This window comes from Dreissena polymorpha, chromosome 4, assembly GCF_020536995.1.
Source record: "Dreissena polymorpha isolate Duluth1 chromosome 4, UMN_Dpol_1.0, whole genome shotgun sequence".
NCBI classification, from domain to species: Eukaryota; Metazoa; Mollusca; class Bivalvia; order Myida; family Dreissenidae; genus Dreissena; species Dreissena polymorpha.
The window spans coordinates 70,220,901-70,236,755 of NC_068358.1; the positions used below are offsets into that span (position 1 = coordinate 70,220,901).

General features: G+C 37.5%; 1 protein-coding gene across 1 annotated transcript; it reads right to left on the bottom strand.

Annotated features, from left to right (window-relative positions):
- Positions 1-2,645: 2,645 nt before the first annotated feature.
- On the bottom strand, positions 2,646-15,201 carry LOC127880138 (uncharacterized). Its single transcript, XM_052427375.1, has 4 exons — positions 15,083-15,201; positions 11,903-12,034; positions 11,105-11,179; positions 2,646-9,382 (listed from the first exon to the last, which is right to left on the bottom strand). The coding sequence occupies exons 1-4, from the start codon at positions 15,189-15,191 to the stop codon at positions 9,165-9,167; spliced, it is 534 nt and encodes a 177-aa protein (XP_052283335.1). The 5' UTR covers positions 15,192-15,201; the 3' UTR covers positions 2,646-9,164.
- Positions 15,202-15,855: the final 654 nt, after the last annotated feature.

Below are 15,855 nucleotides of genomic sequence, written 5' to 3' on the forward strand. Positions count from 1 at the left end.
CACGATGAGAGTAGCTGTCATCTAAAAAATAAACTGAAAATCTATCGAATTCGTGAAAAAATACCCGGAATTATACAACCAACGCAGTTCTGCATATCGTGACTCTGATTATACTTTAAAGTTTAAATGTATGGAAAATCATAGCCAAGGCACTAAAAGAAGATGTTTCAGGTATTTACCATTTGTATCCTTTTACGGACAGAACGATGATTTGTACCTTATATCTACTTAAATTCACGCTTAGCAGCTTGTCCTTCATTATAATTATCTCAATAATTATAATTTTTAGTTTTATCCATATACAAAAATAAAGATACGTTCGACGTATGCGGATAAATGGAATATAGCGTCCGTATATTTTGCGGACAGGATACATTTACAGATAGATGGAATAGTAGCCCAAGAATGCTCACTTGAGCGTTCTATTGCGGACGCCTATTCGCGTGCGGATACGGATGAATGGAATAAGTGCAGTGCATTTCTACTTGTTTTATTTTTTGCGGATGCGGATATGCGGTTGCGGACAGATGGAATAGTAGCCTATAACTGAAGCATTCGTATTTTTAGTTAGTGTTCGTGTGGCGAATAAATGGTTGCAGGAATTTATCAAAGCGCTGACGTCACTGTAGGTGTTCGTTGTTGTATAAGTTTAGACGCACATCAGTTTAAAAAATTATGTTATAGCTTTTTATATTGCAAGTTTTGAATGGACACAATCCATTCAAAATTATAAAGAGTGTGTCTTAAAGCACAGGTTCAGATGGTTTTTTTTAAATCATTAATAAAAAATAAATTTTTAGCTTCGTTTTGGGAAAACAGGGCTAAATGCTTATGCATAAATTGTCATCCCAGTACAAGAGACCCTTTAAACATTATAAAATACGACATGTCGTCCTTGTTTAGCGTGTTTGCATTGCACAAGCTAATCAGTATGCACAGGCTTATCTTATTTGACATGCATTAAGCCCTGTTTTCTCTGAAAGCAGCCAGTATGTGCAGATTTTCAATGATAAACACTAGACTGGCCAATATCGTCTTACAAGCTGTTAAACTCTATTACTCATATACACCAACTGCAGTGCACCAGTGAGTGGTGGACTATAAACAGGCAAATGTGGTGGTTATCTTTCCTAGCAGACGCTAGAAGAATTTGTAGTCTGCTGCAACGGACAGTGGTTGTCTTTCCATGTCATAGTTAAAGGGATCTTTTCACGGTTTGGTAAATTGACAAAATTGAAAATAGTTGTTTCAGATTCGCAAATTTTCGTTTTAGTTATGATATTTGTGAGGAATCAGTATTACTGAACATTCACCATGGTCTAATATAGCCATTATATGCATCTTTTCACGATTTAAAAACCTAAAAATTATAGAGCGTTGCAACGCGAAACGATTGAATAATTTGGAGAGTTCTGTTGTTATCGTTTAAATTTGTGAAACTACGAAGATTGCTTATATCAGGTATAGAATACACCTCTCATGTATGCTTGGCAGGATAGCTCATTAGGCTAAAGCGTTTTTTACTCCAGGATTCCGGGGGTCACTGGTTCGAGCCCTTGTACGGGCTTCTTTTTTTCCATTTTTAAATTTTATTTTTGATTTTTTTCTGGAGCGTTAAAAATCCAATGTTTACATTCATCAATATAAAGCATTTAATGACAAACTTAAAAACATGTCAAAATCTGTGAAAAGGCCCATTTAAGGCTTCTACGCACATACCGATTTGCAAAAACATTAGCGTTAGCTGACGCTCACACTAAAAATGAACCGTTAAACTAAATTTAGATTCACATCGTACATGCACGATTTACATGCTGGCGAATTCGACTGTACATACATTTTCGATTTCAGAATTTAATATCTGGCTTATTTTGCATATATCGACACATGTTCTTCTTAACTTTTATTTAAGTTTATGTTCAAATATATGTTTAATAAGTTGTTTTTTTTTTATACACATTTTATGTAAATTAATAAATATTTGAAAAAATCGTATAATCTCGCTTTAAAAATTCTTCATCTTTCACGGCTTCCTTTCATGTCATACGGTTGCTTATTTGATTCATTAATTAGTCGACGTTCCTAAGGCGTGAAAAACCTGTATTAAAGAGTTGCGGCATCGATATTTTGAAATTTAATGACGACAGCCGTCAAAGTTACGTTCTAGAAATTGACTTACACACAATTTAAATCGGTTTCTAATTTGATTCTTTGATAAGACGACTTTCCTATGTAAGGAGTGAAAACTGTTTTAATTAGTTGCGGCATCGATATTATGAAATTCAATGACGGCCAAGGTACTGCTCAGAAATGGAGTCACACAAATAATTTAATTGTCGTTCAGACAATGGATAAATATATGGTTTCATACAAGCAATATATCAGTTCACTGAAAATGGTTGTCTTTAACTTAGACAATATCCATAGGAAAGGCTATACGTACAGAGCCGTACGGCAAACCTATTGTCTACCCGTACGGGGCCGTGCGGCTAGCCTCTTGTCTAGCCGTACGACTAGCCACTGTAAAATGTATAGTTATTTCATTTTCATTTTACAAATGTCTCTAAAAATATATTTAAATTTTCTCTATCATGGAAGTGTCATTTATTCATACAACACATGACAAATTATAACAACAATATATGTTAAAATTATCTGACCCTTGTCAGACGTTTTATTATGAAACTAATAAATGATATGCATGATTGTCAGATTGTGAAATGCTCAATTCAAGTATTATATAAGAGATAAATGGTGACGGACCCATGACAAACAAATAATTGGAGATAGTAGTAACAATCCATCATAAGTTGCAGTACGAACTAAATGATTATCATGAAAATAAAAACTGATTTAACAAGCAAATTCGTTGAATTGATATCCCCAGCCATTATACTTCTGGATACAAGTTATGGCTCTGGACACACAAAAAAAGCATTTTTTTCAAATACAAAGGGTCATAACTCCGCTATTAATCAAGGATGTACAATGCCATTTGGCGTGCATCATCCTCTTATCCATATATATATACTCGTACCAAGTTTCAATGAAATCTGCTAAAGCACTTCCAAGATATGGTTCCGGACACAAAAGTGCCGGACGGACAGACGGAAAGACGGACAATGCCAAATTAATATCCCTCCGCTGTTGGCGGGGGATCACAAAAATTAAGCAAAATTAATTACATACACAACAAGATGCGTTTGTGAAACCCAATGCCCCGTATATAACGTTTGACCTTGAAGGATGACCTTGACCCTTCACCACTCAAAATGTGCAGCTCCATGAGATACACATGCATGTCAAATATAAAATTGCTAGCTTCAATATTGCAGAAGTAACATAACATGAACAATTTTGACCCATATATTTGACCTTGAAGGATGACCTTGACCTTTCACCACTCAAAATGTGCAGCTCTATGAGATACATATGCATGCCAAATATCAAGTTGCTATCTTCAATAGTGCAAACGTATTCATAAAATAAGCGATTTGGGCCACATATATTTAACAACTGACCTTGAAGGATGACTTTGACCTTTCAACACTCAAAATTTGCAGCTCCATGAGATACACATGCATGCCAAATTTCAAGTTGCTATCTTCAATATTGCAAAAGTATTAATAAAATAAGCGATTTGGGCCACATATATTTGACCTCTGACCTTGAAGGATGACCTTGACCTTTCACCACTCAAAATGTGCAGCTCAATGAGATACACATGCTTGGCAAATATCAAGTTGCTATCTTCAATATTGCAAAAGAATTCATAAAATGAGCGATTTTGGCCACATATATTTGACCTCTGACCTTGAAGGATGACCTTGACCTTTCACCAATGATAATGTGCAGCTTCAGGAGATGCATTTGCATGCCAAATATCAAGTTGCTACTTTCAATATTGCAAAATGTTAAAGTTGGCATAAACAGACCAACCAACCAATCAACAGACCGACAGAGCAAAAACAACATGTCCCCCACTACTATAGTGGGGGACATAAAAATAGACTGATCCTACAAGCAAACCCCATATTTACACAGAACAATGTCTGAATTGACATAAATTTGGACAAAAAACATGCATTTTCCTGGATTTGAAGCACAGACCTTTTGATTGCAAACAACAGTCTTACTTACTAAGACATTTCTGAAAATTACACGTTGCCAGCAAAGTACATTTTTAAATCAGATATGCAATGTCATGTCCTTACCAAATTGTACTAGAGCTGTTTTCACTTCGAGTTTGCAAACAGCCTTAAAATATAAACTAAACACTAGAAAAGAATCTTTAACAAGGGCTGTTTGTAAAACAAGCATGCCCCCCATATGGGCTGTCCGTTGTAGTGGCAGCCATTGTGTGAATACGTTTTTTGTCACTGTGACCTTGACCTTTGACCTAGTGACCTGAAAATCAATAGGGCTCATCTGTGAGTCACGATCAATGTACCTATGAAGTGTCATGATCCTAGGCAAAAGCGTTCTTGAGTTATCATCCGAAAATCATTTTACTATTTCGGGTCACCGTGACCTTGACCTTGTGACCTCAAAATCAATAAGGGTCATCTGTGAGTCATGATCAATCTACCTGTGAAGTTTCATGATCCTAGGCATATGCGTTCTTGAGTTATCATCTGAAAACCATTTTACTATTTCGGGTCACCGTGACCTTGACCTTTGACCTAGTGACCTCAAAATCAATAGGGGTCATCTGCAAGTCATGATCAATCTAGCCATGAAGTTTCATGATCCTAGGCGTATGAATTTTTGAGTTATCATCCGGAAACCATTTTACTATTTTGGGTCACCGTGACCTTGACCTTTGACCTCAAAATCAATAGGGGTCATCTGCGAGTCATGATCAATGTACCTATGGAGTTTCATGATCCTAGGCCCAAGCGTTCTTGAGTTATCGTCTGACAACCACCTGGTGGACGGACCGACAAACTGACATACCGACAGACCGACCGACATGAGCAAAGCAATATACCCCCTCTTCTTCGAAGGGGGGCATAATGAGATAAAAGTGCACTTACAAAATCAAAGTCTTTCATTTTGAAAACCAATAGACAGAATTATAACATATAAAAAGTATACAATCTTCAGTACACTGATCAACAAATTAAAACATTTTAAATCATACAATTTGCATAAAATTCAAAGCTTGATATCTCAAAAACTTATCCACAATATTGAAAGATATTAAGAATCTTACAATCTGCATCATAACTAAAGCTCAATATCTTATAAAACTGATTGACTAAACTGCAACATTTTACAAATTATTTAATCTACAAAAAATGAAAAACTTCATATTTCAAAATTCAACCGACAGCATTGACACATATTTAGAATCATACAAAGTTAAAGCTTCAAATGTCAACTTGAAATGAGTCCAAAGTACACGGACTTTAGTGAAACACTGGTAAGGGACTAAAAAGGCAGTTAACAACAAGAGCTGTGTTCGTAAAACACAATCCCCCTTACTGCGCCGCTTTGAAGCCATATATTCGACCTATGACATTGAATTATGACCTTGACCTTTCACCACTCAAAATGTGCAGCTCCATGAGATACACATGCTTGCCAAATATGAAGTTGCTATCTTCAATATTGCAAAAGTATTCATAAAATGAGCGATTTTGGCCACATATATTTGACCTCTGACCTTGACCTTTCAGAAAATTAAAATGTGCAGCTCTATGAGATACATATGCATGCCAAATATCAAGTTGCTATCTTCAATATTGCAAAAGTTATTGCAAATGTTAAAGTTGGCGTAAACAGATCAACCAACCAACCAACAGACAGGACAAAAACAATATGTCCCCCACTACTATAGTGAGGGACATAAAAATAGACTGAACCTTCAAGCAAACCCCAAATTTACATAGAACAATGTCTGAATCGCCATAAATTTGGACAAAAAACATGCATTACCCTGTATTTGAAGCACAGACCTTTTGATTGCAAACAACAGTCTTACTAAGACATTTCAGAAAATTACACGTTGCCAGCAAAGTACATTTTAAAATCAGATATGCAATGTCATGTCCTTACCAAATTGTAATAGAACTGTTTTCACTTCGAGTTTGCAAACAGCCTTAAAATATAAACTAAACACTAGAAAAGAATCTTTCAGGAGATAAAAGTGCACTTACAAAATCAAAGTCTTTCATTTTGAAAACCAATAGACAGAATTAAAACATAAAAATTATGCAATCTTCATTACACTGATCAACACCATTAAAACATTTTAAAATCATACAATTTGCATAAAACTCAAAGCTTGATATCTCAAAAACTTATCCACAATATTGAAAGATATTAAGAATCTTACAATCTGCATCATATTTAAAGCTCAATATCTTATAAAACTGATTGACGAAACTGCAACATTTTACTAATTATTTAATCTACAAAAAATGTAAAACTTCATATTTCAAAATTCAACTGACAGCATTGACACATATTTAGAATCATACAAAGTTAAAGCTTCAAATGTCAACGTGAAAAACACATCCAAGATATCATTTAAACTAATATACTGACAAAGTTTCAAGAAGATTCATAAGTCCATATAAGGAAAAATGCCCCGCCCACTGGTGGCCATGTTTTTCTTAGCAACTGGAACCAATTTCAAACTTGTCCAAATATCATTGGGACAAATCTTCTGACAAAGTGTCATGATGATCGTACAATAAATATGGCTTCTAGAGTTTTAACAGGGTTTTACTTTAGCCATATAAGGAAAAATACCACGCCCCCTTAGTGGCCATGTTTTTCCACCAACTAGAACCATTTTTGAACTCATCCAAGATATCATTAGGACAAATCATCTGACCAAGTTTCATAATAATCGGAAAATAAATGTGGCCTACAGAGTGTTTACAATGTTTTAGTAAAGCATGATACATAACCATATTAGGAAAAATGCCCCGCCCCCTGGTGGCCATGTTTTTTAAGCAAACGAAACTATTTTTGAACTAATCCAAGATATCATTAGGACAAATCTTCTGACCAAGTTTCATGAAGATAAGAAAATAAATGTGGCCTATAGAGTGTTAACAAAGTTTTACTATAGCCATATAAGGTAAAATGCCCCACCCCCTGGCGGACATGTTTTTCAACCAACCAGCATCATTTTTTAACTTGTCTACGATATTTTTTGGGATGAATATTCTGACCAAGTTTCATGAAGATCGGAAAATAAATGTGGCCTCAAGAGTGTTAACAAGATTTTACTATAGCCATATATAGCCATATAAGGAAAAATGCCCCGCCCTTTGGCAGCCATGTTTTTCAAGCAAACGTAACCATTTTCAGCTCGTCTAAGATATCATTGAGACCAAACTTCTGACCAAATTTCATGAAGAATGGACAATAAATGTGGCCTCTAGAGTGTTAGCAATGTTTAACTAAAGACATAAGGAAAACTCCCCCGCCCCTTGGCGGCCATGTTTTTTCACTGATCTGGACCATTTTCAAACTCGTCCAAAATATAAATAAAACCAATGTTTTGACCAAGTTTCATGATGATTAGGCAAACATTTTGACTTCTAAAGTGTTCACAAGGTTTCTCTATAGCCATATAAGGAAAACTGCCCCGCCCCTGGCGGCCATGTTTTTCAACGGACCGGAACCAATTTTTAACTAAACCAAAATATCATTTAGACAAACATTTTGACAAAGTTACATGAAGATTGGACTTCTACAGTGTTCACAAGTTTTTTTGTTGTTTTTTTGACCTAGTGACCTAATTTTTGACCCAGCATGACCCAGTTTCGAACTCAGTCGAGGTATCAATGTGACAAATGTTCTGCAAAATTTCATGAAGATCAGACAATAAATGTGGCATCTAGAGTGTTCACAAGGCAAAATGTTGACGACATACAACGCACAACGGACAAAAGGCAATCACAAAAGCTCACCATGAGCATGTTGCACTCAGGTGAGCTCAAAAGTTATGGCCAATTTTAAAGTTTTCAGACGGACGGACAGAAGCAATATATTTAACATTTAACCTTGAAGGATTACCTTGACCTTCACTTTTCACCACTCAATATGTGCAGCTTCACAAGATGCACATGCATGCCAACTGGAGCTTTGTCACAGACGTGACATATACCCCCACATAACGCATTGACACAGACTATTTTGTATGCTGTCTTCACAAAACAAGATAATACAATTTATGGCGATTTTTTAAGAATCATTATGCCATTATCATTTATAGCCATTTTTACCTTTGAACTCTTGAATTGTTTCACATGACAAGCCTTCCAATGACTTTGAACAAAATTGATGTACAGAGTCATTTTAAAATCTTACAATGAATGACATATTTATGGCCCAGACAAGATAATTTATTGCCATTTTTGACCTTTGAACTAAAACTACAACTTTGAGTTTGAAGATATCGACGTAATTCTTTCGCGCGACACACTGTCAAATGATGGTGAACAAAAGAGCCAACGATTTTAAAATCGCACAATAAACAACATAGTTATTGCCCAGACAAGCTCAATTATGGCCATTTTTTACCTTTAAACTCAAATTGTGCCCTTGTTCTTGGAAATATCGACGTAATTCTTTCGCCCGACACACTGTTCAATGATGGTGAACAAATGTGCCAAATGATTTTAAAATCTCACAATAAAAAACAAAGCTATGGCCCGGACAAGCATTTGACCTTTGAACTCCCAAGTGTGACCTTGACCTTTGAGATATTGACGTAATTTCTTTTAACGCGACACACCGTTCCATGATGGTGAACAAATGTACCGAGTCATTTAAAAATGTAACGATAAATAACATAGCTATGGTCCGTACAAACTTACAGTTTAAAACATACTAAGTGACCCCATGACCTAGTTTTTGACCTGGCATGACCCATATTCAAACTTGATCTAGACATTATCTACATACAACTACTGACCAAGTTTGGTGAAGATCGGATGAAATATCGGGACAGACCGACAAACGTGACTCCTATATAGCCCCCATTACCAATTGTAATAGGGGTATAAATATCAAGTTGCTATGTTCAATATTGAAAAAGTTATGGCCATATAAGTTTTCGGCCAGATGGACAGACTGACTGACTGACGGACAGTTCAACTGCTATATGCCACCCTACCAGGGGCATAAACATATTCCACAGTTCAACAATTCTTTTTCCATTTTTGTTTTTCCATAATAATGTTATGGACCCTTGCCCTTATCTGGGCCACTGTTCTTCCGGTAAGTATTTTTAGGGACCCCATTATTTTTGAGCCAGATGGCATTTTTTTTTCTCTTAATTCATCTCTAAAAAAGTTCATGAAACATATGTTCTCTTCGCTGGCCCACTTTCGTTTCATTCCTTTTCTTGTCCCTGTCCCTAAAACAAGAATAGATATAAAAAATAAAATAGCAATGAGTATCATGTCAGTGTTTTTTTCAGTTTTGGGGAAAAGGGGTCGGGTCCCCTGAGAGGGGGATAATTCACGTGTAAAAGGGGAAATTTCAATGCTAAGCAAGTAACATACAAAATCAAGTTGTAACACCATAATTCACCATACACAGAGAGAAAAACATTATTCCAACTTTTTTTGTCATCAACATGTTATGTTTATGTTCAAAGATCAACATTTTTTGGCTTTTCTGTGAATTATTTAAACGAGGTATTGATTAAAATTGAACTACACTTCCAAGAGGGGAAATTTTCAAATATTTTTGGGAAAAATATACACTCTAAGCAGCAAACTCATTTGTTCAGTGACTGTAAGCCCTTTATTTTGTTGACTTTTCTACTGAATTGATCCTTGCACACAAAGTATCAACATAAGTCAGTGTTCTGCCGTGGATGCGCCCTTGTGTTATTGTCGCAAAAAACAAATATTTGTCCCCACCCGTTTTCTGTATATGGGTCCGCGGGCGCACATGAATTAGAAATAAAAACTAATCGATTCAATTTGTAAGTCGGTAAAGTAATCGAGTGAATGTGTAACCAGAACAAACTATTTCATTGGACATGACGTCATTTCGCAGCCAATGGTTAATTTATTTAATATTAACACTCTATTTCATTGGTAAGTTGAGATTATAACAACCAATCAGATATCAAGGAAATTTCCGAACCTATCAAAATGGCTTAAAGTGACAGGCCAAAGAAAACAAAATCCATTTTTTTTTTTTCCTCCGGCAAGTAAAATTAGAAAATATGACAATAATATTAACAACCCAACAGAGTCTTCCCAAGTCCCAACATCGTTTAGCAATTACGAAAAAAGTCTGCCCCTAAACGTACATTCCAAGAAAATTGGCTTCAAAAATGTCCTTGGTCACTGTTTGACAACAACAAAATGACATGCAGATTGTGCATAAAGCAAAAAAGAAAACGCCTTTACTATCGGTATTTCTAATTATCGAACAAGTACTTTGACATGCGGAGTCCAATGACCATAAATTTTTTCAAAGTTTTGTAAATATGTTGACAACTGTTTGACAGTGTTAAAAAGTTTTTTGAATGTTCCAGTTTTAATAACAATGTTACAACCTGACTGTAAGAAGTTTAAGCACGTTTAAAAGTTCAAGTTAAAGGTTATTAGTTTCCACACATTTAATTCTGCTACAAAAATATTTCTGTGTCCCCATATTTTTTCTTTTTGTCCCCACTTTTGTAATCCTAAAGGGTCCCCAACAGTAAAATTTCACAGCAGAACACTGCAAGTGATACAATGATTGAATATTGTAGAGCAAGGTTTTCCTGATAAAAATGCACAAAACCTGAACATGTTAGGAGGTAAAATGAACTAACTGAAACTGTTTTAACACCAGTTTAAACCAATTTTTCACACATATAAGAACTGACAGTTCGCAGAACTATCATTTCTTGGAAGAACAAGTACTAAACATTAACTTTCATAGCAAACTGCCTACTTTGTACTTTACAAGGACTTTTACAAGCACATTGTTGTAACCCTGTAGATCACAGAGGAGGTCGTCTAGAGCATCACACTTGACTTGGACTACTCATTTACTTTAATACAGTCATGACATAAGACTCTGTCACATAATGATAGAAAATGCAGAGAAACCCGTCTTCAAATTTAGTTCATACCTTGAGGATTTGGCTGCCTCATTTCATCATGGGTCAGACTGGCTGGCCCTTCACTGGCAGCAGTTGACATGGACTCTGAAAGAACCAAAGTGAAACCTGTAGATTGCATATGATCAGCACAGTCAACACTGGCATGTTGTATCATGAGAGGCTCTGACTCCTGTACAGATTCTAGGACTGTGGGTGTCTTCAACAGTTGCCTCAATGACTGTAAACATATAATGTCAACAGTGGGGTCTTGTATGTCTATTATCCATTGGTGGATCTTGCTGAAATCTATAGAAAACATGCATGCCCCCCATATGGGCTGTCCGTTGTAGTGGCAGCCATTGTGTGAATACGTTTTTTGTCACTGTGACCTTGACCTTTGACCTAGTGACCTGATAATCAATAGGGGTCATCTGCAAGTCACGATCAATGTACCTATGAAGTGTCATGATCCTAGGCAAAAGCGTTCTTGAGTTATCATCGGAAAATCATTTTACTATTTCGGGTCACCGTGACCTTGACCTTTTGACCTCAAAATCAATAGGGGTCATCTGCAAGTCATGATCAATGTACCTATGATGTTTCATGATCCTAGGCCCAAGCGTTCTTGAGTAATCGTATGACAACCACCTGGTGGACAGACGGACCGATCGACATGAGCAAAGCAATATACCCCCCCTCTTCTTCGAAGGGTGGCATAAATATATATTGGCTTGGACAACAGAAAATTGTACTAGAATATATAGTCTACAGTTGGGTCATGTCTTTATCATCAATAGATGGGCCTTTATTATATGACAACAGAAATACCATGGGTCAGACTGGCTGGCTCTTCACTTGGCTCCCTCCTATCATGGGTCAGACTGGCTGGCTCTTCACTTGGCTCCCTCCTATCATGGGTCAGACTGCCTGGCTCTTCACTGTCAGCAGTTGACATGGACTCTGAAAGAACCAAAGTAAAACCTGTAGATTGCATATGATCAGCACAGTCAACACTGGCATGTTGTATCATGAGAGGCTCCGACTCCTGTATAGATTCTAGACTGTGGGTGTCTTCAACAGTTGCCTCAATGCCTGTAAACATATAATGTCAACAGTGGGGTCTTGTATGTCTATTATCCATTGGTGGGTCTTGCTGAAATCTATAGAAAACATGCATGCCCCCCATATGGGCTGTCCGTTGTAGTGGCAGCCGTTGTGTGAATACGTTTTTTGTCACTGTGACCTTGACCTTTGACCTAGTGACCTGAAAATCAATAGGGGTCATCTGCGAGTTACGATCGATGTACTTATGAAGTGTCATGATCCTAGGCAAAAAGCGTTCTTGAGTTATCATCCGAAAATCATTTTACTATTTCGGGTCACCATGACCTTGACCTTTGACCTTGTGACCTCAAATCAATAGGGGTCATCTGCGAGTCATGATCAATCTACCTATGAAGTTTCATGATCCTAGGCATATGCTTTCTTGAGTTATCATCCGAAAACCATTTTACTATTTCGGGTCACCGTGACCTTGACCTTTGACCTAGTGACATCAAAATCAATAGGGGGTCATCTGCGAGTAATGATCAATCTACCCATGAAGTTTATGATCCTAGCCGTATGCGTTCTTGAGTTATCATCCGGAAACCATTTTACTATTTCGGGTCACCGTGACCTTGACCTTTGACCTCAAAATCTATAGGGGTCATCTGCGAGTAATGATCAATCTACCCATGAAGTTTCATGATCCTAGGCGTATGCGTTCTTGAGTTATCATCCAGAAACCATTTTACTATTTCGGGTCACTGTGACCTTGACCTTTGACCTAGTGACCTCAAAATCAATAGGGTCATCTGCGAGTCATGATCAATCTACTGACAAATTGTACTAGAATATATAGTCTACAGTTGGGTCATGTCTTTATCATCAATAGGTGGGCCTTTATTCTATGATAACAGAAATACCATGGTCAGACTGGCTGGCTCTTCACTTGGCTTCCTCCTATCATGGCTCAGACTGGCTGGCTCTTCACTTGGCTCCCTCCTATCATGGGTCAGACTGCCTGGCTCTTCACTGTCAGCAGTTGACATGGACTCTGAAAGAACCAAAGTGAAACCTGTAGATTGCATTCGATCAGCACAGTTAACACTGGCCTGTTGTATCATGAGAGGCTCTGACTCCTGTATAGTTGCCTCAATGCCTGTAAGCATATAATGTCAACAGTGGGGTCTTGTATGTCTATTATCCATTGGTGGGTCTTGCTGAAATCTATAGAAACAAGGGCTGTTTGTAAAACATGCATGCCCCACATATGGGCTGTCCGTTGTACTGGCAGCCATTGTGTGAATACGACTTTTGTCACTGTGGACCTTGACCTTTGACCTAGTGACCTGAAAATCAATAGGGGTCATCTGCAAGTCACGATCAATGTACCTATGAAGTTGTCATGATCCTAGGCAAAAGCGTTCTTGAGTTATCATTCGAAAATCATTTGACTATTTCGGGTCACTGTGACCTTGACCTTTGACCATGTGACCTCAAAATCTATAGGGTTCATCTACGAGTCATGATCAATCTACCCATGAAGTTTCATGATCCTAGGCGTATGCGTTCTTGAGTTATAATCCGGAAACCATTTTACAATATCGATCACCGTGACCTTGACCTAGTGACCTCAAAATCAATAGGGGTCATCTGCAAGTCATGATCAATGTACCTATGATGTTTCATGATCCTAGGCCCAAGCGTTCTTGAGTTATCGTATGACAACCACCTGGTGGACGGACGGACCGATCGACATGAGCAAAGCAATATACCCCCTCTTCTTCGAAGGGTGGCATAATATATATTGGCTTGGACAACAGAAAATTGTACTAGAATATATAGTCTACAGTTGGGTCATGTCTTTATCATCAATAGGTGGGCCTTTATTATGAACGTCTCGATGAGGTACTGATGTAGAAGAAAATCAATACATACATTAGAGACCCGAACAAATTCATGAGCCACATTCTGGGTCGTAAACGTAACAAGGGCCGTAACGGTAAAGATTTTAATTACATTTGTACTTAGCAGAGTTCCGAAGTACAGTCTATTACAAGATAAATCTGAGCCGATTTTTAAAAAACGTATAGCAAATTTTGTAATTTAATGACGACCTGCTCCATGAAGTTTACTTTCAGTTTAGAGCCGCCGTGATCAGTAACATTTTTGTGTTTTGCATCCGATTTGAATGTTCTCCAAAAAATATAATAATAATTCACATGTCTACTCAATAGCTATGTATTTTAAGAACACATTTCGCGAGAATTTCTCACGAAAAATGACATGTACAATGTTTAAATCAAAGTTTTAAGCTGTGATTAAAAGTTTCAAAAACACCCAATGCGCCCTTTTAAGAGAATCTCCGTGCAAAATGCCCTTTTTTCAAGTCATGCGCCATGCCCCTCTGCCTTTCTAGATGAAACACTACAAGCTAACTCCAATATAACCCCCTAAACTTCGTTTGTGGGGGTATAATAAAATCATTCTCAAAAGTTAAATAATATCTTTTGTAGTTGTAGATTATTCGGGTATTAATCCTCTCATTTCACAAAATAAACTGTTCATAACAGATGAGATGGCAAGCATAAATGCCTTAATGAACACAAAATATTTTGCATGTTGTCTTCACAAAAAACAGCCCAAACCATGCTCAATGTTAAAAACGCACTAAGTGACCCCGTGACCTAGTTTTTGATCCGGCATGACCCATATTCACACTTCACCTAGGTATCCTCTAGATACAACATCTGACCGAAGATCGGATGAATTAACAACTTGAATTAGAGAGCGGACACTTAATACAGACGGGACCGACCGACAGACCAACAGACAAGTTTGGTGAAGATTAGATGAAAACAACTTGAATTAGAGGGTGGACACTTAATACGAACCGACCGACAAGTTCACTCCTATATACATCCCTAAACTTTGTTTTGTGGGGAGGTATAATTGCATTTATACCTTGAGGATTTGGCTCCCTTCTATCATGGCTCAGACTGGCTGGCTCTTCACTTGGCTCCCTCCTATCATGGGTCACACTGCCTGGCTCTTCACTGTCAGCAGTTGACATGGACTCTGAAAGAACCAAAGTGAAAACCTGTAGATTGCATTTGATCAGCACAGTTAACACTGGCCTGTTGTATCATAAGAGGCTCTGACTCCTGTATAGTTGCTCAATGCCTGTAAGCATATAATGTCAACAGTGGGGTCTTGTATGTCTATTATCCATTGGTGGGTCTTGCTGAAAATCTATAGAAACAAGGGCTGTTTGTAAAACATGCATGCCCCACATATGGGCTGTCCGTTGTACTGGCAGCCATTGTGTGAATACGACTTTTGTTCACTGTGACCTTGACCTTTGACCTAGTGACCTGAAATCAATAGGGGTCATCTGCAAGTCCCGATCAATGTACCTATGAAGTGTCATGATCTAGGCAAAAGCGTTCTTGAGTATCATTCGAAATCATTTTGACTATTTCGGGTCACTGTGACCTTGACCTTTTCTTGAGTATAATCCGAAACCATTTTACAATTTCGATCACCGTGACCTTGACCTAGGGACCTACAAAATCAATAGGGGTCATCTGCAAGTCATGATCAATGTACCTATGATGTTTCATGATCCTAGCCCAGGCGTTCTTGAGTTATCGTATGACAACCACCTGGTGGACGGACGGACCGATCGTACATGAGCAAAGCAATAACCCCCCTCTTCTTCGAAGGGTGGCATAAAA

Bases quoted from the DNA above. Each gene is read 5' to 3' on its own strand.
- LOC127880138 (XM_052427375.1), bottom strand. From the start codon at position 15,191: ATGTCAACTGCTGACAGTGAAGAGCCAGGCAGTGTGACCCATGATAGG. The intron at 11,180-11,902 runs GTATTTCTGTTG...TGGTTCTTTCAG, and splicing joins GCCAGCCAGTCTGACCCATG to AGTCCATGTCAACTGCTGCC. The intron at 9,383-11,104 runs GTATGAACTAAA...TTCTTGTTTTAG, and splicing joins GAGGCAGCCAAATCCTCAAG to GGACAGGGACAAGAAAAGGA.